At 40.1% G+C, this 25648-nt stretch overlaps 1 protein-coding gene across 3 annotated transcripts; it reads right to left on the bottom strand.

Annotated features, from left to right (window-relative positions):
- Positions 1-970: 970 nt before the first annotated feature.
- c18h14orf180 (chromosome 18 C14orf180 homolog) lies at positions 971-22120 on the bottom strand. 3 transcript variants are annotated; one of them, XM_084742511.1, is made up of 10 exons: positions 21635-22120; positions 20847-20877; positions 15582-15668; positions 12963-13083; positions 10236-10266; positions 8727-8835; positions 6148-6314; positions 5865-5997; positions 4386-4412; positions 971-2765 (listed from the first exon to the last, which is right to left on the bottom strand). In XM_084742511.1, exons 1-10 carry the CDS (start codon positions 21785-21787, stop codon positions 2560-2562), a joined length of 1065 nt encoding a protein of 354 aa, XP_084598637.1. In that variant the 5' UTR covers positions 21788-22120; the 3' UTR covers positions 971-2559. The 3 variants fall into 3 exon arrangements, with proteins under 3 accessions (XP_084598637.1, XP_084598638.1, XP_084598639.1); XM_084742512.1 differs by lacking the exon at positions 4386-4412 and having other exon boundaries at positions 21635-22115; XM_084742513.1 differs by lacking the exons at positions 4386-4412; positions 15582-15668; positions 20847-20877; positions 21635-22120 and having other exon boundaries at positions 12963-13554.
- Between the last annotated feature and the right edge of the window lie 3528 nt (positions 22121-25648).

Genomic DNA, 25648 nt, shown 5'->3' with positions numbered 1-25648 from the left:
GGAAAGATCCTTATTTTTAACTGTGCATTAAAAAACATAACACAAAGTGAAAATTAAATTTTCTATCTTCCGGGTTTACTTCCTGGTTATATGGCCCACTAAATATACGTAAGAGTGTTTCACCCCTAGCCTATAGACTTTCTATTGTCATAGAGTTTTAAAAAAAAATCTTAATGTAAGGAGTCATAACTGACCTTGTTTACAGTTTGAGGTGTCATGTCCACAATTTTACAGACATGTCTTTTACGGTGGTGGCTTATGGGGGGAAATGTCTTTTGGGCCAGTGGGGAATTTTTCACTGCAATAACACGAGTGACCACAGGGAAAATTTCGCAGTAAGGCTGAGTGGCAATGCGCTAACCTACATCAATCATAAGATAGCTAGTTACATCTGATAGCTAATGTTTGAAAAGTGCTAGCTAATTTGCATTAATCATTCGCTAGCAAGTTAGCTACTGTTTTGTTAGCACTGGCTAATTTAAGATGCGACTGTTGCATTTACAGGTTCCCCATAAACATATTTTCGCTAGCTTCAAAATTTGGATTTCCTTTTAACATAGACAAGCCCAGCACAGAGCATATCGAAGTGGCTTCAGGGAAAAGGAAAAGGAAAGTCCACAGAGGGTTTATCGGGTACAAAGGTTGCTCAACTACTATTGAAGCACAGAGCAAAAGGGGGCGGGACTTAGGAAGGGTCAGTTGTAGTTCAGAACATTAATATATTGGACAGCTAGTCCAAAAAGGCTTTTAGCAATCTGTGTGAGATAAAAAAAAAAAACAAATCCTATTTTGTGCCATATACAGTAGTAACTCAGGCTTCTCCTTTATATAGGCTACAAACCAATATACTGTGTTACTGTGAATAGACGCACAAATGTACCTGCATGCATCTTTCTCCCTGTTACATACACATCACACACACTCACTTTGTGTCAGAGATTAGAGGAAGAAAGCAAATCGTCTGCTTGACTTTGATAGGCAATGACAGTTTTATTCAAAACAACTGAAATCATAAAACGGTAGGAACTAAGAAAACCCTCCATAAAGGCACTTCTTTCAAAGTGACCGTAAATGTTTGGACAGCCGTGAAATGCAGCTTCTAAGCTAAATGTGCATATACAGGACATGAGTTCACTGGGTATTGTTTTTATTGCTAATGACAATTTAGTTTGACAGTACAGAGTGGAGAGTATTTCTTTCTTCCATACAGGCATTTATCAGCCTTATATATTGCTTTTGACATTCAAATGTGAAACCTCCTTTGCGTTTGAGTTCCCTGAAACCTGTTATATAAAGAACAATGTTTTACTGGAGACTATGTGATGTGTGTTATTGCTCATAATGAGAGGTCTGTGGGATGTGCATCACTGTGCCCTTTGATATCCTATAATCCATTTGTGTGGTGGTTTGGCTGTTTGAATTATATTTGCTTCATTTGATAAAGGGACTCATACAATAACATACAGTATCTCTGATTCTGTTATGTTTCTGTGTTTGGCCTCATATTAGTAGACTTGTTTTTTTACGGATTGCAACTATCTGCTGAGCCCACACCCATCCATACATGTGTCCAAAGCTTGATGAGCGCCTGACATCACGATTAAAACCTGAATATTATTGATTTTTAAAATAGAAATGTAACCAGTAACAAAAAGCTAAAAAATTTAAAATAACTAAAGTTGGATATTTTGCGTAGATGCAGATATTCAGTATAGAAGAATAGATAACATTTAGGATAAAGGATATTTTGTGAGATTCAAGCGATTATAAAGAGGAACACTGTCAAAAGCATTAGCATTCGTTCAGTTTGAGTATATTCTCTTCAACGATAGATAAGGAGAGAGAATTCATAACATTGTGCTGCAGATTTCCTCCTCGGCGGAGCTAGGAATCAGCTGTCTGTAAAGAAAGAGGTGTTTTTCATCTGTTAGTCATTCGACCTGGTACTGTGAAGTGATGCAGCCCTGTTGTTCTCGTTCTCGTTATCGAACAGTTTACACATTTTGTGCTTCCATCCTCCTCCTCCTCCTCTCGAATCAAAGCTGTTTCCAAACTTCTCTACATTCATTTATGTGCAATTACAAGGCTGAATATTGTGATAGTCCTTATATATTGAGCCATATATACACATTCAGTTCTGTGTAATATCTGATATACACAAATCATGTAACAAAATAAATATTTGCATTCCATGGAAACATTCACTCACATACAATAATAGACTGTGACCTGAAAAAATCAGATGGTTGTGGTGATTATGTGAGCGTTATATGTGAGCATCAACATTGCAGATGTGCAAAATCATATTTTAAATAAGGAGTGGCATGCCCACCACCTTAGTACATATATACATACAGACATGGAAGCTACATATTTCTGGGATTACACATTTTTCCCTTTTTCACTCTGAGAGTGGTTTAACACCACAGACAGTGTACAGAGCCGTGCCAAATGGCTGAGGTGTTTGTAGGACTGGTTTCCTTCCAAGATAGGAAAAAAAAGAGGGGTCTGAAAAAAAAATGAAGGAGGCTCCATGTCTCCCCCTGTGGTCGATCTCAGTCACTGCATGGTCAGCCATATCCAGCAGCCCCACAGAAGCTGTTTCATGTGCAGCAGGTACACAGCCAGCACTGCCTCCAGCTCCTCGCACACTCGCTGTGGGCGCCGACGGTCTGTGCAGTACATGGCCACACCCAGGAATGACATCAGCAGGAAGAGGCATGTGAAGAGGGCAAGGTGGGGGCGGGACGGTGTCGTCTCGTAGGCTGCGAACATGAAACCAAGACCAGTTTTTCACGGTTTTTGGTTTGTAAATGAGCATTTGAATTGTCACATGCACAGATTTGTCTCTTTGCTCTTGACCCAACAGAGACCTTGAGAGGAAAGAAGTTGTGCTGGAAGATTTTGTGTGATTACATTCAGTAAATACTGTGCGGTGTGACACAAACTGTGCTTCCTGTGTTTCAGACATGGTTACAATGGAGGTGACAGTGAAAGCCTCAACGCTATTTTGTGTGGCAGGCAACAAAGTTTATCAAATGTGTTTAACCTAACAGTGAACATAGATCCATTTTATTAATATTCTTTCCACACATATTTAAACCTGGCAGCAATTTATTTGAGGGGTGTGCATAATACTGACACGACACCTGTCATGAACATGAAGGTGTCTTTATGACTCTGTCATTCAGTCAATTATGTCATTTTTAAGTCAAAGTCTGTCTTTGAGACATCTTTGTCATGACAACTTGATATTAACGAGGACAACAACTGACAGTGTAATAACCTTTAATGACATCTTAATGAAGTCCAAAATCCAAACTGTACCACTGTACTTAGGTCAAGAAATGTTTCATGACACTGTTATAAAAGCATCTGACAGTGTAATAAAACTGTGACATTTTAATAGCTAGTCCAAAATGTGCCACTGCAGCTGAGGTCAAGGAAATTATTCATGACACACTTATAAATGTCTCATGACAGCCAGTGTCACCACATGTGACGTTAAAGTGACATGTGAGATTAATGTCATGGTAAAACAAAAAGCAAAATAGTTTGTTGCTATGGCATGTTTATGGCAGGTTATGCTGTCTTTGTTAATATCAAGTTGTCATGACAAAGACAGCTATAACAATGTCAGCTGTGCAATAAGAATGACATTATTGATCGAATGGCACTTAATGACAACAGTCCTTCATGTTCATGGTTATGATGGACAGTCTTAAGGCTCATTTATGCTCGTTTATGCTCCCTTTACGTAGGAAAGTAGATATGTACACTTAACAATGTACCTGTCACATACTTCCACATGTCCTTTCCGTTGGCATGGATGTTAAGCAATACATCCTCTCGGGAGTTAAAAGTTAACCCAAAGAAAAAGAAAAAGAGTTTCTGACAACAACAAACACGGTGATGCTGGAGGAGGGTGTAATAACATAAATCTTGAAAAAGAGGCAAAAGCACAGGCGGTAGACGGCGGTGGTCTCTGCAGCAATTGAAGAAATTGCAACATGTGGACAGAGGACTTGTTTCACTAAGTTACTGCTGACAAACACAATTTCCAATACTTTCCAGTTTTGTCATGTCCTGTGGTCCCGTCTTGCTTGAACAATTGTTTTCACTGCTACAGTGCCCCACTGACTACCAGAGGTACTGCTCCATTACATCCATGTCTGTTAGCTTTCAGAAAATGTGCGCAAATACAGACAAAATTATATAGAGTACAGACAGAAGGCTCTGTCTGCATCCCTGTGTGATGTAGAGCACAAATGAGCGTTTATACACACCCCTTCAAAAGCATTACTGATTTTTTTTAAATAAAAAATGTGGTGTTGTTGTCACTCTCTCATGCACATTACCACAGTGATTCTTTCAGACAGACTTACCACCTAAACAGTCACAGTAAGGAATGTCTGTGAAGCCGACAGAAAAGAGGCCAGTCAGTCAACCTCTGTGATGTGCAGCAGCTACCAACTGGCTGCTGTGCCCTCATAGACTGCACTATCTCTCTGGAACAGACTCCATGGTGCCTCATTTGCATGCATAATTAATCACCAAAGAGTAAATCACTTGTTCATGTTTGGAAGTCTCTCGGCTTTACATTATTTTTAAATAGTAGCGAATCCCCAGAGGAGAATAGTTTACGATGCAATCTCAGGATGTTTTTGATGCATTTTGTTCTTTCTCTTTACTAAGTGCACGATGTACACTGCTGTTACATATTGTACGGGCTGAGGGCCCTCTTGTTCCTTCTTGTTGTACAAACACATATGATTGTCAGTAACTGAGCAGGCTGGTCTGATTACAAATTTGTCTGTATTCTCACCATGTACTGCGGTCTCTGGCTCCCTGAACTGAACCCAGTACACGATGGTATACACCGTCCGATGTGTTGATAAGCTGGTACTTAGTGAGTATTTGCTTTTGTGAAGTTGGAAGTTATATGTATTCAAATGTTTTGATGGTTATACTGTATTCAAACAGATAAAAAAAAAAGTTGGTTGTTAAGACCCATTCAGGATTGCGCCACAGATTTTGTGCTTCGACCAGGTTTTAATCGTTCTAAGGCACAAGCGGCTTTTACTCCGATGCACCAAGCACAAGATAACAAACGCGCCAGGACATGCCTTTGTTTCGGTTTCATTTTTTGACCTCTTTCCTATGGCCGCACAGACCAGACGCAAGTTCATTTGCTATCTTGCCGACGTAGCAAAGATGGCAAAGCCACCTACGCCACCAGCGCAATAGCTTTGCGCTGGGTGTAAGATAGGGCCCATAGTCTCAACTTAGGCAAACTGTTAGCAGAACACTAGCTGACTAGTTATCTAATCTACTTCAATTGTTAGCTAGTTACATCTGACAGCTGATTTTACCAAAATGCTAGCTTATTAGCTAGCTCTTCGACATTAATCGTTAGGTACCTAGTTAGCAAGCATGTTGTTAACATAGCTAGCCTAAGATGTGACTATATGAGGCTTTGACAGGTCCCCCGGCAGCATGTTTTATCCAGCTTCAGATTTTTGTATTCTTTTCAACATAGACAATCCCAGCACATAACAAGTACAGGAAACAGGAAAGGAGAAAACTGACTGAGGTACTGTCATATACCGGTCTTGCTTAATTGTTATTAGCACGCAAAGCAAAACAGGGTAAGACTTAGGAGAGGTCAGCTGTAGTTCAGAACATTAATGTGTTGTACAGCCAGTCCAAAAATGCTTTTACTAATCTCTGAGATAAGAAACAAATCCTACTCTTTGTCATATATAGTGGTAACTTGGGGTTGTTCTCTCTTGTTATACAAATATGTGACTGCCTGTGACTGAGCAGGCTGGTCTTATTGTTTGCTAACTTGTCAGTTTTCTCACCATGTACTGTGGTCTCTGGCTCCCTGAATCGAACCCTCCGTTCGCCTTTCCGTCTGTGGTTGGGTTCTGTGTCTGACCCATAGCTGGGACTTGGCCTCTTTAGGATGGAGGTGGGGACTTTGCCATTGGTTACCTGCATTAGATACAGCTCGGGATAAGTACACCCACAACAAGCTCCAAGACTGGCTGCAGACAGCTGGAAGGCACAGATCTTTATCAAACAAGCCGCTCGCATCCAGAGTAAAACACTGCTGAGGACGGCTGTGGGTGTTGTCAACGCTACCTTAGGTTTCGTTGTGTCCTCCTGTTGGTGGTGGCTGTCCTTTCTGTGGCGGACCTCTGAGTGTTTCTCCCGGTGGGAATGAGGAAGACCGTTGACAGTTGAGTCTCTGATGGACTCTGCAGCAGCAAAGCGTTTGGACAGTGCAGACACACACTGACCCAGGGAGTCTAGTGAAAGAACCATGACCATACATGAATAGTGATCTAATTCTGCTTCGCTCTGATGTCTGCAGTCTGCTCTGAAGACAGGAAAGGAGGTGAAGTTAAACATACAAAGTTAAACATGAACATGCAAATGTGTCAAGAGAAAAGACGCCAGCGTTAACTCTGTCAGCACCAGGTAGAGTTACAACTCACTTGTTCGCTTAATCACTTTTCCCCAGTATGTTTGCACTAAAGAGTTATGATCACACTCACCAAATATAACATTTCTTGATCTCATCACAGTTTCTAAAAAAGACGTATTACTGCTCAAAGAGGTAAAATTGAGCCTCAGTCTGGTTGCTCCTTAATTTGTGTTTCCCATGTCTCTACTAAATACTGTTGTGTGTCAACAGTGGCTGATGAATTAGTCACTTTCCTGACTGATCAGTGATTTAATCAGTTGATAAGTCAATCTCTAACTGTTCTGGGTAATTTACAACTAGAATAGGTTCTATGGAGAGTGGTTGATCGAAGAGAGAGACTAAAAGAGACATTTAGATGTTAATGAATATCCTGTTTAGTCTTTATGAAACAGATGTGGGAGTTTTTTTTCAAAATGCAAAATGACTTTGTGGTGTAAATTAAATAAGATTTGAAGTCAGTGGAAAAAACAACAACCCTTGGATAATTATATGTCCTATTTCCACAGAAAGATTGAAACATCTACATGTTGATGGGATGCTGAATGGATGATGGTCTAGTTAGGAAAAAAAACTGTGCTAATTATAAAAAATAAGTATACTATCTTGCCACAATTAATGAAACACTGAATGATTAAATGCCAAATTTTGAGTTTTTTTTTTTTTTTTAAATGAATCAAAGTAAAATTAAAGGTCTCATATTTAGGGACAGTTAAACATATTTCAGAAGAGACTGTATGAAAATTATTAAGGGGGGAACAATTGTCAGGCCATTTATGTATTATGTTTTAAAATAGGAAAACATTTAAAATTCTTTAGGCACTTTAAGCATGTCATACAGTTTTTGACTGGTTGTAAAACTGTTTAATATTGATGTCTGTATGAACTGCAAAAGCAGAAGCGACCAACTGCTTGTAGACTGGCTAATTTTATATAGTTAATCTTAATGCCTGCCACTGCATCGACATGCAGACCAGAAGAGCCTGTGTTACATTTTCCAGTCAAACGCATAGTACATGAACCAGTTAAAAGGAAGCAGAGGAGATTTTTCTTTAGACAGTTTTATTTTTGATGTTATGTTTTGTGTTTATTCCAGTGGAAATGCTACTGCCTGACCACAGGGGCCTCCAAAATCCTGGTTGCTCTTTTAAAACCTCAACCATATGTTTCAACAGCCCTCCCAACCCAAATAATTTTCATACATGCCCCAGTAGTAATTCAGTTAATTGCAGTTTCATAATATTAACCACAAATAAACCACACACTGCTACACAACATACTACAGTCCAGCTACAGATTAAATACTCTAATTCAACCTGCAAATACACATAAATAGTTTGTTGGGTGACTGACCCAGTTTACAGTGAGGAGCATCCAGGGGCCAGGAGCTATAAACAGTTAAACACACGTCTCTGTTGAAGCGTCTTACTGTGGGTCAGAGAGTACTTCACTGTGTACAGTACAGAATAAAAGGTCACAAAAAGCGCACAGTTCTGATTTTCAACAACAACTTCGGCCGCTCCCCTCACCATCTCGCCAAACACGTTTAAGACCATCTGAGGAGAACAACAAGGAGCGTTGTAAATCTCTGTCTTTATGTGCTGTACACTCCTGTCTTTATGTAGCCGGCCCTGTTCGGCATCACTGCCTCCGAGAGCTGACTCAACAACAAAGCAGATTTCCTCGTATTGCTTTTAACACCACAGCAGTCCTCACAAAAATGCAGAGTTCAGATTCGGGCACAGAGTGCTGTTCCCTCATAATGCAAGCCATGCATACATCCTGTACAACAAAACTGTGCCCTCAAACTGTCACAAAGCTACTGGTCTTTTTTATTCCTGCTCTGCATAAAAGCACTCCTGTGTCCGCCATGACTGAAGGTGTTTATTAATTTAACACTTGTACAGGTTGACATGGTTTAAAGGCTAAGTGAATTACTTTTAACTGCCTGCTTACTGTGCTGTGTGCTCTCTAAAGCACAGAGGAGATAACTTGTTCTTGAGATTAACATCACTGTTCTGGTGTTGTCACGCCTCTTGAGACAGCGAGGGCTCCACCCTCACGCTCAAGACAGAATGTTAACATTGTTAAATTATATACTGTCGAGAGAGGTGTCCTACAATCATATAACCGTGTTTGTTTTTTACCGTCTGTCGATCTACATACAGAAAGTGGCTTTGTTGTGACGGGATGACAGCATTGTTTAGTGTGTTAGTCTTCACAGGTGAGCGTTTACCTGAATACTCAGTCTTGCCGATCTCGGCATAGACGGTGGCCATAAGCTCCAGGCTCCTGGCTGTGATTGGATGGTCGTTACCGAAGGCCCTCTGGTGGATCTTTGTTGCCTGAAACATGAATGAACAGACAGACAGGTATCAGGTTATTGAATGAATGAATTATAAAAGATACACTGAGTAATGCTGTAGATTTCAGAATGTGACTGGTACTTAAGGGAGAGGCAACATCTTTCATGTACATTTTAACATAATATATATTTACCACAGTTAAAGATTAGATGTGCTGTCATTTAGGATGGGAGAGACGTGTGAATATTTAGCAAGGATGATGGTAACAGAGAATTAGGCAAACGAGTAAAACAAGGTGCATGAATGTTATAGTACAGTATCGTGGTGGAAACACCAGCATTTCTGTCCACAGGGATCTCCAAAATCAACATAACATTAAAGTTCTTTGTAGTAGCTTTAAGTAAAAGTACAAAACTCTTATTATTAAAATAACATTCAAGTACCGAAGAAAAATAAAATGCTAAATATAATGTTGTTATGATATGTAGAACAAAAGGAGATAGGGACCTCAAATTCCCAGAATGTTATCTGTCAGGTTAAACATGTCCGTCACAAAAAAAATTATATATATATATATACATACATATATATATATATATATATATATATATATATATATATATATATATATATATATATATATATATATATATATATATATATATATGTATATATATATATATATATATATATATGTATATCTGAGTCACTTCATTACTGATCAAATGTCTGGTGACAAAGAAAATTCTACCCATGTTAAGAGTTTATGGCATATTGCAGTCCTCACTTTACTGCCCCACTGTGGACTAAATTTAAAGAGGCAAGCTTACATATAAGGTTGATTAGAATGATCGTTTGCAGATATTACTTAAAAACCTAGTTGGTATGGTGCGGGCAGCTTGTTTTATAATGCAGGACTCCACACTTTTCAGGCTCTGCTGACAAATCTGACGTACACATTTACTGGTTGACTGAATGACTCCCAGAAAACTATAATTATGCTCCTGTCAAATCCTAGACACCCTGGTGGAAACACTGGTATAACTGTCTTTTATAAAGTGGCAGTGTTTTTACTTAAATGCATGTATTGTCGATTTTTGTCTTGTATGTTCTTCTAATGGACTTTGTCTCCACTGAATTAAAAGTTCTCATGAAGCATAATGGCTCATTTCAGAATAATATACATGAGACCACTAAATTATAAATGAGAATGCATTTATGTGTTCATCATCTAAGGTGGAACAGATTTTAATTATTAAGTAAAAAGTAAAATATTGATCTCCAAAATGTAGTGGAATAGAAGTACAGTAGCATACAATGGGAATACACAAGTTCATGTACCTCAAGATTTTAAATAAATTAACCTTGTAACCTTGTACTTAAGTTCCATAAAAAAAAAAATCTTCAAAACTCTATAGAGGATGATGAAATTGACGTACCTTACCGCTGTATTCTAGAGCAAGATGAGGTCTGCAAGGAAAATGAAAAGAAAATGGCACCATTAAAGGCATAATACACAGGATTTCCTAAAAAATAATGTATACTCATAAGAAGAATCACTGTCAGTCATCACTTATGACCCAGTAAAAGTGTGTTGTGGTATCTGTATCAGCGGAGACCGTTCCCACTGCCTATATTTTCCTGTTTTCTCTTTAGTTTGCTGTGTCGCTTTACCAACCCAAAATGATTGAAGAAAGTATTTGACATTCTCAGAACAAGATACAACAATCAACAAGTTTTCTAGTGCATTTACAGACAGCAGCTTACAAATTCTGATATTCTCCCTGTAAGCAAAAACACTCTACTTTTTTCTGTTGCACCGGAGTAAAACATTTTCTGCATCCTGAAAACAAAACCAGTCTGGTAAAAAGAGAATCATCAGGTGAAATCTACCTCTGCACATTCCTCCTGCATTATTTTCACACAACAACAATGCCTGACATGACCATAATCAAATGTGGTCGCTCATGCTGTGTTGTCAGGTGAGTGTATCAGTTTCACTGAAGCACAGCAGCATGAGGAATCCAAACGTGTGTGTGTGCTGTGATTAGACAGACAGCGGGGCTGCAGGTGCTCACGCGCCTCATGGAGGAAGTGGAAAACTTTTATTTCTGCCAGCACTCAATGCCCCTTTCTATTCGGCAGGGTAAATTACAGACGGCATGGCGCTCACAGGTTGGTTTACTGACTTGTGCCCTTACACCACTCCTCTGTTTTAGTGCTAAGCTAGGTGCCCATGATGTGGTGCACTGAGGATCTGCCAGCTGTTATCTGCACATATCTGCCCCGGAAAGTCAGCCAAGGACATTCACCACCCTCACACCCTCACGTGTGCCTATGGATGTAGAGCAAGCTCTGTTTAGTGTGACAGATGTCGGCTTTGCTGTTCAAAACCCACACTTCCCTTCAATTAGTAATGGCCAGGTGTCAGTTTGCACTGCTTCAGAATGTCCTTTTCAGGGGACATCTGATAGGCAAAGACAGAAAAGCCCTTCACTGGCCCAAAGGACTTCCTACGACATCGCTGAAAGATTCAGGACGTATTACAACTTCCTATCAACAAGAAAGAAAAACTGAGGCTTATGTTCAAGGTCTGCAAGAAAGGATCAAAGAGCAGAAATTCCTGCTCAGCCGGACGCCCCAGCCTCTGGGTACAGTCAAGCACAATCACTACCATCTCATTTAAGATTAACCACTGTATGCTCCTTGCATTAATGAAGCAGCGTGACCAGCTGTCGGCCGGCCGAGCAAACCTTCCACCCCCTGTCACCCTCTCTGGCAATCAGGTTAAATGGCCTAATCCAAACAATGACAACAGAGGCACAGAAAATGGGTGCATGCTGCAGCCTAACAAAGTACCCCTGCAACAGGAGCCACCAGATCCAGTTAAGGTGTTCCTCCTGTAACACTCACGTAGAGTGCGGTGTCTCTTTTCTGCACATCTACAGGGAAATTCAACTCTGGCTAAAAAAGACTCGGAGCTGGAGTTTATCTAGTGCGAAAAATTTCCATTCCAGAGAGGATGAATGTGTGTATGTGCAGGTGGATGCAGACATGCTGCATTTCTCGAGTGAAAGAGTAAGACTATCAATGACTGTCCTGACCTTTTACATAACTATGAAACATTAATAAAAGCAAAGGAAGACCACCCTCTTTTCTAATGTACTGCATTTCCTTGCAGTTCCAGAGTAATACTTATTTGTATTTATATAGTTAGCTCTGATATGTGCAAACATGACATCCAGGATGTTAAGATAGATGGACGGATGTTAAGTACTGCATTACTAATCTAGTTTCCATGTAAACTGCTGTTTTAAAATGTACTTTTCCCCTTTTTGTTTGTTCTTGGTTTTTGTTTTTTTGTCTTTGTTTTTTGTTGTTTGTTTTCATTTTGTTATTTTGTTATATTATTGTTTTTACACCTTGTGCTTTTGCAGATTTTTGATGTGATATTTCATACTTCTGCCAATAATAACAAGTGCAATTATCCTGTAAATGTTGGTTTACTTGAAAATCCACAAATAAATAAATAAATAAATAATAACAGAGATTAAAGTGATCAATTCTGATAAAATGTTTAACTACCATACAAAGCTACCATTGCAAGCCAAATATGGATTTGAGTGATCTTGGACTAAATTATTTATCCCAAGATCATTTCAGATCTTATAAGCCAAGGGTTTTACTTTACAAACAAATGAGCTTTTTATCGCCCCAAGCTGCTGGTTATGTAATAAAGCTGATAGCAGAAACAAATGCAAATTCAGTGTTTGCTTTACCACTGAATCACAAAGTTATGAAGGCTCAAACAACAGAAACCTGGGCTGGACAATAAGGACAAAATCAAATAGCACACTATTTTTGACCAAATACCTTGATAATTGTAAATATTGTATCAATATTGTGGGGATGACTATTGTTGCTTCCACAAAATATTAACACAATGAGATTTTTTGCTAAATAATCATCAGTAACGTGGATATAATGATTAAGTGGGTAAAAACAAATAATAGAACATCTAGAAAATTACAATCATAAAAGTGACTTTATGTAACTATAAATTCACTCCTTATGAGCTCACTGAGCCCTTAAACTCACAGAACATGTAATGCCCCATTAATTACACGACAACAGGCTACATCAGAGCAGGACACAGTTTTACCTACTGTTTGCTCATGATGCACAGCTGGGCCAGCCGTTCGAGGTGCTGTGCCTGGGAGGCCTGCTCCGAAAGCTCCTCTGGGGTCGTCCATCCTGCAGAGCCTAGCGTCGCCTCCTCCTGAGGCCCTGTTACACAAACACAGGGCATGGAATCACAGTCGCTGCGCCAACAAACACAGTCTGTCCCTCTGCTTATCTGTCTAACCCTCTCTGCCCACTGTCCTTTGCTCTCTTTTCCTCTCTACCACTGCAAAGAGTCTAAAAAATAAAGCCCTCCCACCCTAAAAAAAAAAAGCCTGGGTAGTTGGTCAGGCACCGCTGTGGACTTTAAGCCTGAACAGCAGAGTGGAGCTGACTGACGACTGGAGACACGAGAGCAAAGATAAGAGCAGAACAGAGAGGATAAGGGAGTCAAACAACAAACTCACCACGCCCACTGGAACACACGCATGCACACAGTGACAAACCACAAACATACTGTATGTACTATACAAACCACACACACAACAGACTGTGGGTGCACATGAGTTTGGTCTGTAATGCACACCACAAGCAAGTACAAATAAATCATTGTAACCGGTGCTTCTATTACAAAAACCACAAAATGACAATTATATCAGGTGTCAGACAACACTTGTTAGCACACTGTGTTAATATCATATCTAAAAATCATTAGTACCTCTTAAAATACAGTTATTTTCTAAGGATTTTTCAAAAAAGAATCCTGATCCTGAAGTCCCTGTTGAGATACAGTTACTGTCTGGGGCTCTTATTTTGAAAAAAAAACCCAAATGCCTCCATCCCTAATTTTCTGTTAACAAGTGATCGATGTGGGCTTTTGTTTTGAAAATCAAGCCTTATACTGTGCTTCTTATTGAGATACAGTTACTCTGAGGCTTTTTTGTTTTGGAAATTTCCTTTTAACATACAGTGGCTGTTTGGAGCTTTAATTTTGAAAACCAAGTCTCATCTTGAGCTTCCTGTGAAGATTTGATTTGATTTGATTTGAGCTGTGTCTCTGTGTGTGTGTATGTGTATGAGTCCCCCTGACAGATAAAAAGAAAAGCTTTTGTGCATGTCTATATGTGAATGTCTGCGTGTGTTTGTGTGTGTGTGTTTGTGTGTGTTTGTGTGTGTTTGTGTGTGTGTAGTCTACATTTGAAAAAAAGAAAAGCTTTTGTGTATGTCTATATGTGAATGTCTGTGTATGTGTGTGTGTGTGTGTGTGTGTGTGTGTGTGTGCGTAGTCTACATTTGAAAAGGCCACTGGGGAGACAAAGAAAGCTTGTGAGCTGCAGCTATACTGCCAGCAGCTCTGCCCCTGGAGAAGTCCAGCATTCAATCGGAGTGAGTGCTGAATCAGGGGCTTCAGTATTGTACAGCGACACACTGCTCCTAATGAGCATAGCGTGGCCATTTGTCTTCTACTACGTCTGTCCCCCGTCTCCTCCACTGTGCCCAGCAGCACGCTACACTGCGCTGCTGCTTCAGCAGCAGACAGAGAGGAAGAGGCAGACGTCTGGAGCTGCAGCTGGTGATGAATGAATGGCCTCGCTGTGAATGCGCTCACTTAATCCTCCACCAGGTATATTGTAAACAAAGATGGACTCAACGGTAAAATGGGATGTCGTTTCATTTAAGCTTAATGGGTTAACAGAATAGAGTTTGGGGGCTGTTACAGAAACACACCGTGTAATAATCTATATGTTGTTGGCAGGTTATACTGTACGCGCAGGTCACACACACATGCTTCAGAGAGCTGCCTACTACAGTCTGTCAAACACTGACTGCGTCAGTGTATCTGATGATTTGTTAAAGGCATAGTTCAGATTATTTTAAGTGTTTAAAGTACTTAATGATAGTCACTGTACTGGCTACAGTAGATGGTGGCCTGCATGCCACCAGTTTGGAGAAGCAGAGAGGGGAACCAGCACATAAGCTGTAACGCTGTGGACAAGGTCAACAAACAAAAGGTATTTTAGCCACTCAGGAGCAGCCCAAACACAACTCACAGTTAAAATGTTACCAGCACAGATACTGCGCATGTATAAACAAACAGATTCTGTATGAGTGTATAGTATTGTATGTATCTCAGCAGATCATCAGTTTCTGAAATACTGAGACCAGCCTGTCTGGCACCAACAACCATGCCACATTCAAAGTCTCTTAAATCACCTTTCTTCTCCATTCTGACGCTTGGTTTAAACTTCAGCAGGTCGTCTTGACCATGTCTACATGCCTAAATGTGTTGAGTTGCTGCCATGTGATTGGTTGATTAGATATTTGCTTTAACGAGCGGTTGAACAGGTATACCCAATAAAGTGGCCTTTCCTTACAGTGTTCAGCTGATCTATGCACTGACTAAGAGACACCTTAAGTTAGCAATTAATTGGAATCAAATAATTCTGTAATTACACAAAATGAACACTCTATTTTATCTGTAACTAGTACTATATGACTTGTTTTCTTCCTAGTAAATATACTAAGGACAATAAAGTTTTCAAAGTCAAAGTAGATGACTTATCCTAGGTTGTATGATACACATACAGTACATACACACAATATATCGCATACAGTACATTTCCAGAAGCACTGATCAATATGTTAATGCCAAAAGTACTTGCCTGTGCTCCCCTGAAGAGCCGTGAGCTCAATCAATGCCACCTCATAGAACATTTTCTCAGCCTGGATGAACTGGAGGGCCTTCCCATCTGTTTATATGGGTGAAGGATCAGTCTCAGGTGTCACTGGGATTAGTCAGTAATGTTGAAGTTAAAAACAGCCTCATGCCCAGCTCAACACTGGTTTATTGTGGGGGTTTTTTTCCAGCCCACCAGGCAAACAGAATGTGTAGTAATCCAAAACACATTGTTGATCTACAGGTCTGGATTTTGGTGTCTGTGTCATTGTTTTTCTCCCGTTATCGGTTGTTTGTGATTTTTGTACAGCAACTGTTCCCAGCTTGTTCCCAATGCTGAATCACAGTGTCAGTGTGTCAGATTACACCTTGTTGTATCATCTCATATCATATTCCTATTTTAATGTCTGGCTCTATCTTTTGTCTTTGTGTTTTGGACAGAATCCCTTTGATTAATCTGAATGCCAGCTTTGTTTCCATGAAAAGCATCTCTATAAAAAGCAGTCTAAAAATAGAGCCTTTGTCAAAAGCATCCTGTGGACTGAGAGTCCGTCCCACTGTAAAATGACACCTCTGATGCTTGTCAGGTGAATTTAAAGACCAATGGGACGAGGAATGCTTAAAATAAACACAGCCGTCCTGTCTAAATGTCCTACTTAACACCACATCTCTCATGTGTAAAGCGCTATAAATTCCATTCTGGGTATTTCACGTTTCATCACTGTGGTGACACTACTCGACAATTATACTTTAATACATCTCACATAAAACTAAATATCTACTGCTTTTATATTGAGGCTGGAAAGATGACAGTCAAGCTTGGAACTGAAAAAACACAACAGCTGGTTTCCTTCATTTTGTCATCAGGAGAATAAAGAAAACCATGACACAGCACAGTCTAAGAGATAATTTGGATTTTTTTTAAGTGGGGTTATATGAGGTACTTATCCATAGTGTATTACCTACAGTGGATGAACCTGCCAGTTGGGGAAAGCAGCAGGAGAAGTGATGTAGGAAGGTAAACAATGTCCTGCTGTGGGCAGGGCCTGCTGCAAAATTTAATTTTAGTAACCTAAAAAAATGACCAGCCAAAAAAAATCAACATCAGTTACTGTGTACGCTGTATTTAGAATATTTTCACTGTATTATCGTGTCTATCAGACAGCCTTTTCTGGCAGGAAACTGCTGCTAAATACAACAAATAGTGCTCTTTCCAAAGCAACCAAATTCCACTGGCAAAAGCAGTGATTTCACTTTGCAGAACACAGGAGTTGCTGGACTACTGCTGCCTCAGTCACTTAATTTGTTTGTGTTATTGTGTGAGTTTGGTGTTTTTAAAAAGTTAGTTCAGATTCACCAAAGTCACATAATAACACTAACAAACTAACCAACTGAGGCAGCGGTTGACCAGCAACTCATGTGTTCTACAAGGTAAAGTTGCTGCTTTGGCCCATGGAGTTTGGTTGCTTTGGAGAGAGTGATATTTGCCTCATTTAGCAGCAGTTCCTGTCAAAATAAAACTGTCTGACAGCAAGGTAAAGCAGTGAAAATATTTTAAATATAGCATACTCTTAGCTGTATTGATTGCCATTTTCAAATATGTTTTGCTGCTGGCCCTGTCCATAGCACTACATCGCCTAGCTTCCTATATCAGTACTCCTGCTGCTTCTCCAAACTGGGGATGATCCATGCAACCCCACTGCAAAAAATCCATTTAAAATCTTATTGTACATGCAGTCCTAAACAGAAGGAAAGGACAGTTACCAAAGAGGAAGATAAAGTCTCCTGATGAGCACGACAAGATACCAGAAAAGATGATGGATGGTGAGGGCTGGATGTTGGAAAGCTATTAGTGCATGTACGTCTGAATAATTTAATGTACAACACAGTAAGACATGACACAGTAACCAAGTTATGAAAACCCAGCATTTTTTATGAACAAATGTTGAGATATTTCACAGGATGATTAGAAGTGCAGTATACCTGTCCCTGCTCCTGGGAGTCACCTGGGAATGAAATGGACCATCTGGGAGGGAGGATTAGGGGAACAGCCATCATCAAAGGTCAGAGCACTACTTCTGTCTGCTATTTTTAGCCTGGCTGGACCACAACAACGCCACAACAGGAACCTCACACGATCCTCTCCAGGGAATGTGCACTCTACTTTACTCATTTACACACACGCGTACATATACAACCTCCCCTGAACTGGTATTTGGACTGCGCTCTGAAACTCGACAGGAACTTGCATTAACACGGGCACCTTCAAAGGCTCATCTGCTCACACGTGCCGCATAACTCTGCTCAGAGTACACTGAAATAAACTTGAGGTACACTATCAGCTCTCTCCAATAGAAATATGGGATTTCCTCCATTACTAAATGTGATACTACTGTATTGATTAGCTTGTGCTCTCAAGCTCCCTGTGCCTATCTATTACTACTCTTTTTCTATTTCCACTTTTAAAAATGCAAATATGGATCTGCTCATATTTTTTAATCTGATATCCTCCTTTTTAGATTAAAGTCAAATCGTCTGGATCAGCATACTTTCCAAGAACCACATATCAGTAAACACTCAGCAGCCAAAAGCACTTCTGGCATCAAACAAAGGTCACTTGTGGATAACTGCCAGCTCTGATAACAATACAGCAAGCCTTAAGCGGTCACGGCACTGCCACTATCACTATCAGCTGCACCTAATACAGTATATTTGTCTGTATGAAAGCCAGTGCTCCAGGATGAATTCAAGATACTTTGAATATGTAAAGTCAGCTTTGTTTTGCCTACTTGTGGATTTGGTTCACATAACGTGAAAAGACGCCACAAATTCTGTTGTTGAAAACATTTCTGTGAAACTCCAGTGTTCTCATATCCTTTCCCAGTTTGAGCTCACTGACCCCTCACCTCCTTCCCTGGAGGACTGCTCTGCAAAACCACAACACCACTGTTTTAGCTCCTATGATGCTCATGAGAACGACTAAGAAAGAAAACAACTCTTGGAAACATTTGGTGGAAAATTGCCACATATTTTCAGTCTCTGCACACATGATATTATTGAATCTCTCCTTTCTGCTGTTGACCTACTAAACTATGTATGATGAAGCTACATTTTTGTGGCTATAACCTTCCATGAAGACTGGATTGCACCATCAAATGTTTATTTAATCTAAGATTTGATTGTATGGGTTTAGAAAAACGAGGTTTAAAATAAGTAAATCAAGAATAAATAAATTAATTAATTAAGCAGAGTTCTGTTGCACAATTAAACTTGATCTTACCCAAATTTTAAAATACAAATGAATAACTACAAGGGGGAACCATTTTGGCTGCCAAAACGTTTAACAACATTTGAACAACATGTTACACTGATTGCTTGCTAACTAAAAAGTTACCAAAACATTACATTGTTTGCTAGCTAGCTAAAATGTTAGTCTAGTTAGCCTAAGATGGTGAAATGAAGTTCAAGTTAATAATGAATCACATTTTAAATTGGAGTTTAAGGTTCTGGTGCAACAGAATTGAATTTAATTCAGGTTTAGAGGAAAAAAATAAACTAAATTTAAATTTATGATTGTTTTAAAGTTTGATGTAACATAATTTAATAAGAAATTAAGTCATGATTTAATCAATCCTTGTTGGTGCAACCCAGTCTAAATACAAAATGCAACATGGTATCTCCGCCATATGTGAAATGCCACAGTTTGACATGACACAGCTCCATTACTATTGATGATGTTCTGTAATTATGTTCTGTATGTCAAAAGATTTAACCCTGTCACAGTAGACGACCCTCTTAAGCAGAAACCTTTTCATTCTGAGGGCCGGCCTACCGCTGGCTATTGATGAAGTGAAGCTCAGCAAATCGACCTATTTTGGAAAACGGCAGCGAGGGGTAGAGCCTTGCTGAGGTAGATAACCTGAGCTGGCAAGTTAAGTGTTGGAGTGTCTCAGTGACGGGGAGAAGAGCCACAGAGGTAATATATCCAGAAACCTAACACCTCTCTATTATCTCTCTGTCCTATACAGCAATAGTTTATAGAAGCAGTGAAGTGGCGATGCACAGACTAGTCAGCGCAGATACAGGTTAATTAGTGCTCTTCCACTCTGTTGTGCAGAGATAAGAGCCTACAAATCCTCTTATGAGACAGACACAGCCTGAGCTACACACAATACGTATGGCATTCTGGGACAAATGTGTTATTATGAAGTCACCCAAAGACATCCACTCATCCTCCTCCATTTACACTGCTTTATATAAAGGCTCTGCATCCTCCATTGTGCTGGAATTTAGCAGGGCTTCCAACACTGACAATCCTATACATGTTCACAGAAATATCATGCTAGTTTTATAGCCAGCATAACATTTATACAGCAGGGGCTCACTATCAGCCCGGAGGCCAAAGGTGACCCCCACATGATGTCAAAAATATAATTGTACCTGCAAACCTATTATTATTATTATTATTATTATTTATTCTAGCTGTTTCCTCCAACGTCCTAAGTCCCCCTCCGTTTCAGCTCTATGCCCCAATTACCGATGGGCGATCTTGGTACCTCCTGTGCTTAGATATGCTATGTGCTAGGTTTGCCAATGTTGAAAAGACAACCAAATTTTGAAGATGGTAGAAGACATTGCTGGGACGACATGCAAAAGTGACATAAATTCACTTCTGAAGTTAGCTAGTATTAGCAAAATGCTTGCTAACTAGCTAGCTAACTAAAAAGACCCTATAAGCTGCTTTTATGGGAGAAGGAGAAAATTGACCAAGGTACCAAGTTTGCTCAACTATTAGTGGAGTACAGAGCAATGCTAATTAAAAATCTATTGTATGTATGTGTTTCTGAAGCATGGCGTGTTGCTGTTTGCTGATATTCAATGTTCAGGAAAGAATATAGTCTTCACCACATACTGGCATTTGATGAAAGCACAGACAAAACGGACATTGGTATTATTGACCAGTTCAAAGTGACAGAGGAGTTACTGAGTTTGTATCCAAGCTAACAGCTACAGCTAACTAATGCATACAACAACAATGTATAAAAACTGTTTCTATTTCTTAACACACATGTTAAGACATATTGTGCTTTCTTACAGTACTTAAACAAGTGGTCCCTTACGAGACGACAATACAATCAGTGGCCCCAAGCCAAGTTGAGTTTGAAACCCCCGACTTACAGTCCTGAAGGGCTGGTGAAAGTAAAAGTGTGAGGAGGGGAGTGACACTTTTCCCTCAGTTAGTAAAGGATACAATTCTTTTCAGTGATGAAGAGTTCTGCAATCTGTAAAGCACAGAAAAAGTATTAAATTATTCATTTCCAGCATTATTCCTGAGTGTGTGAGAGAATGCATGATGTCATGGGTTGTCAAAACAAGTAATTCCGCTCTCCTCACGGCACTGTTGGTCTGGTCAACATCGTGCCACACGTTCCAAACTTCTGGAGTAAAGGCTTTGTTTAGACATTCCTTCAGGCATTACTAAACAGAATTAAAATTATAGCCTTGCCTTTGTGGGAGGAGGGCCTTGTAAAGCACCCCAGAGACTTTGGCCTGGCTAAACCATAGCCCACACACAATGGGACAGACATGAACTGGATATTAAAGTATTTTTAAAGCATGTGAGCCATTCAATAGCACTATTACTGCATATTAGAGCTGCGTCTGATACCTCGTTTAGCAGCATGCACACTATCAGTCCTCCTGAGACTGGAAAGACGTTACACTGTCAACACTGGGACACATGATGGACTGTTGGATTTGACATTGGTGTTATCAAGGTTGAATGTGTCCTGTGTGATAATTTATAATGCTCTGATGGAGAAGTGATGTCTGTCCAGCTGTGCAAGTACATGATACAGCAGATTTTGTGGATGCATGTAGTGAATGTGCACATGCATGTTGGCACAGTATGTGTTTTTAAGTGAAGTGTGAGTATATGTGTGTGTGTGTGTGTGTGTGTGTGTGTGTGTGTGTGTGTGTGTGTGTGTGTGTGTGTGTCTGTGTGTGTGTGTGTGTCCAGTCTTCCAGCATCTGGCTCACCTGGTGGAGACAGTTGGGCAGAGAAGTGAAGCTCTGCACATGGGTCAGTCCCAGCAGGCAGCTGAGGAAGCAGTGGAGGGCGGCCTGGTACTCCCCCTGCTGCTGGAGCTGCTGTCCCAGCTCAAACAGGCCCTCCCTCCCCCCGTTCAGCATCCCCAGTCCCAGCCAGAGCAAGCACCACCTCCCATCAGAGCTCCACCGGCCGGGGACGAACGCTCCTCTCCTCGCCACTCCACTGAAGCACCACAGGTAGAAAGAAACAGCCACACACACAGAGTGAAAGAGCTAAAAGAAATTTTAAAAAATGCAGCTACTGCAGCTCACATAAAAACAGAAGAGCCAGAGGAGAGGAGGAGGAGTGAGCAGCACAGCTTCCAGTCAGTCTCGTCTGAGCACAGTAAGTCAAGGACAGGTGGTAAGGAGCAGGCTGAGGGAGCTCCGGCGACTCACACAGAACAGATCCATTCCCCTCCCTCTTCTGGCTGCACCAGGAAAGGAGGACAGAGGAAGTGGGAGAGCATTTGCTGTCTGAGTGGCAGAGCTGCAGACCAATCCCTGCTCTGCTCATGTACAGTACACACTGGGTTTCTCTCCAATCCTTGAAAAGGGAGATTTCAGGGCTGTAGGTGCTGATGATGAAAACCAAATACGGTGTGCACATGTTCTATGATGTATATCTAAACGTAGTATCTAATAGGACACAAATTTTGACCTTATTTACTATCAGCTGTGCATCCACAGGGCGGTGCACAGGCTTGGGGAGTGACAGATTACATGTAACAGGATTATGCTATTAGGATACAAAAAAGGTAACTGTATTCAATTAAAGTTACAGAAGAAAAAAAACATAATAATAGTGAAAATAAAAATTATTAGCAGGATTACATTTTTAAAATACATTCTAAATAAAGTCTCACAACACCAATCTGGTGTCAGTGGATTTAGCTAATCTTACAGTTGTCAATTCATTAGGCTAACCCTTGAAAAAAAATTCTTCACTGGGTGGAAAATTTGCCATTATTTCTTTTTCTTTAAATAAGAAAAGAGGGACAATATCACAGTTGTGTCACATATCACACAGTGACAGTTAAGCTTTCAGCTGTGAAAACTGTGAAACTTTTACAGGTAGGACCAACTGCTGACATTAGCTACACAAAAAAAAACACAAGTTTATGTTAGTTTACTTGAAGACTGAGTGTGGTGTGTGAATGGCTACTTTAAAAAGTATATTTTAATGGTCAGAATTACAGATATTTATCTAAATATTTATTCATACAACAAAGAAAGGAACAGCTGGACAGACAATGAATAAACCTACGAACAAACATTAGACATTTCAATATATTAGCCTCAAGAATTCCCCCATATTTTGTATTGAGGTAACCCAAAAGTAACAGAAAGTAATATGCTGATACTTGGATCAGTTTCCTTACAAAATTTTTTTTAACTAAGGTATTTAGTAATTATATTGGAAAACATTTTTAAAGTAACCCTCCCCACCCTGGCGGTGTATTATGTAAACCCACAGTGTGCGAGTCTTACTGCCCTACTTATGATTTATAAATGAGGAGTGCATAAGAATTATGCATCAACAAGCAAACTAGAATAAATGCTGTGTGAGCGTATTTCACATTACCACAGAGAAACCAAGCTTTTGTAAATTCTTAAAAGCTGATGCAAACACTGGGTCATTAGGAGCAGCCACTGTACTGTATGAAAGAGAGAAAGCACTCCTCACTATCCAAACAAGGACAACAAATATTTATACACAAGGAGCGCCTCCTCTGGATGTTTGCTCACTTCCTTTCACACTCTGCTAATCAACATTAATGTGAGGCCAATCTGAGCCTGAGGAGAGAACAGAAGAAGAGATCTGGACACAGCACTTGATCCTCCGATGATCCAGAGGATCATGAATGGGCCTTGACTTTGAGAGCAGCACTCCTCCCCGCCCGCGCTCCATGTGGACACCAGAGTGGTGGCTGCAGGAAATGAATGGGCTAACACAAAGCAAACGGCTAGAGTCAGTCTCCATTAGTGTCCGATGCACCTGGCTAAGCAAGATAGGATTTTAATGGTAGTGAGTGCCCGTGGACGGAGGATAAGAGAGCATTAAACTTGCACTGGCAGGTCAGACTCAGGGAACTGTGAGCGGGGTTCGTTTTGAACTAACAGCACCCACAGCAGCCGTGGGACTTGATTATGCTGATGTAGGGTCGATTTATCCCCTCCGCCTCCCTACAGACAGGTGATTCTGCTCTTTACTGTGGTGTCAGTAGTGTTGAGTTAGAACGCAGCAAGAAAGTAAGCAAAGCTCCTGATGTGATTGAGCCGGAGAGCCACTGGCCGACTCTCAGTGTTCAGTCCTAATTGAAAAAGAGTGGGCTCCGTCTCCTCATTACAGGCCAGTCAGGCTGAACAGACACACATCAGCTGTGAGGAGGCGGCACTCAATGTTCTTCTGTTCATGTTAACAACGTTTGACAACAACCATGCAACAGGAAACCCACCCATGCAGGACTTTAAGCCTTTAAAGCCTTAAGAGTGTTTGCCATCTGTAATGATGACACTACATCAATGTTCATTTTAAGAAGTCATTGTGCTCATTATGTTTTGGAGAAAGAAACATCAAAAATGAGTCTTGCTTGCTGTTGAAGGTTAGGTAAAAACATAGTAATTGATTCTGTTTTTTATATCTAGCATCAGACACAAAATACAATGAAGGAAAAAAAAGGAGGAAAAACTAAAAAACAAACCCCACTCTTATATGTGTCCTATTTGGATTTACCCCTGAAACACCTTCCCTTAAAGGCAACGTTCAAACGCCATGCATTTTCTGTAACTTGAGAAAGTCAGGTACAGTCTTAAAGGTATCCCTATAATTAACTTACTTAGTTACTAATTTATTGTATGTATTCCTTGGTTAGAAAACCACTTCATTGGACAACAATCCTTGTGAAGATTTGGACTCAAAGGGATAAGTGGGGATGGTTGGGTGGGTTGTGTAGGAGAGAAAGGTGGGTTATTTTTTATAATTGTTATTATTCGAATAATGCAGCTGTGAATGCACCACACATCTTTTAAACATGTGTGAATCTTCCTGATATTGCAAATGTTAATTTTTCCACAGATGGAGAGCCTAGAAGTCTGTGTTATGCCCCGTACAGATTGTTGAGACGTAGCAAGAAAAGGACTCATGTTCTCCAAATCCCATGCAGCCACACAGAAAGATTGCTGAGATTTAACCTTTGCAGGGCTTATTTGCTATGTGCGGCAACGGGACTGGAGCTGAGGTGAGACTGAGGTTAGGGTGTCCAAGGCCAAAATAACAAACAAATCAACTCTATCTCAGAAAGCAATAAATGTAACAAGAAGAAATGAAAGAAAGCAAATTACAGTCGCCACCCTCCCTAACTTATAAACAGGAGAAAATAAGGGTGACTAAACTGTCTTGGGTATTTATAAAGGTTTACAGTACATCCAATCATGCAGGTCAATAAAAATCCCAAAGCTGTCCACTGTCTATAAAGGACATGTCACATCTTTCAAAATGTAAATAAAAAATTGAATTTAGGTAGCTCTTGGCCTAAAGGTCAGCTTTTCATTGGTGTTATTCATTTGGGGTGGTCACTTGAGGCAACTGTAAATTTATAGTTTCTTTATAGCCTATTTTATGCTGTTTGGAAAGGCCCCAGAATATTTTGGCTGCAACACTGGCTGCAACTTTGCATATCGAAACTGTTGAACAGTAGTGAAGAATTACATTTTACCAAACTTCTGTCTGGTTGGTTGCTCAAAAGGTTGACTAATTAAAAAGTAGTGGTTTCACAAAGCTGTGGGTAATTTGCTCACATCCTGCTCCAGACACTTTTTTGTACATATACCAGCACTTTTGACAAAGATATTGACTGATGTTCACTATTCTACAGTGCAAGAATGGAAATCCACCTGTAATTGGAATATTGACCATCTGTCTTGCAGAGTTGGTGGACAAATACATCAGTGCGATCAGTA

Source organism: Lutjanus erythropterus, chromosome 18, assembly GCF_056507025.1.
Source record: "Lutjanus erythropterus isolate fLutEry1 chromosome 18, fLutEry1.hap2, whole genome shotgun sequence".
Lineage (NCBI taxonomy): Eukaryota > Metazoa > Chordata > Actinopteri > Lutjaniformes > Lutjanidae > Lutjanus > Lutjanus erythropterus.
This window is presented reverse-complemented; position numbering and strand designations above follow the sequence as displayed.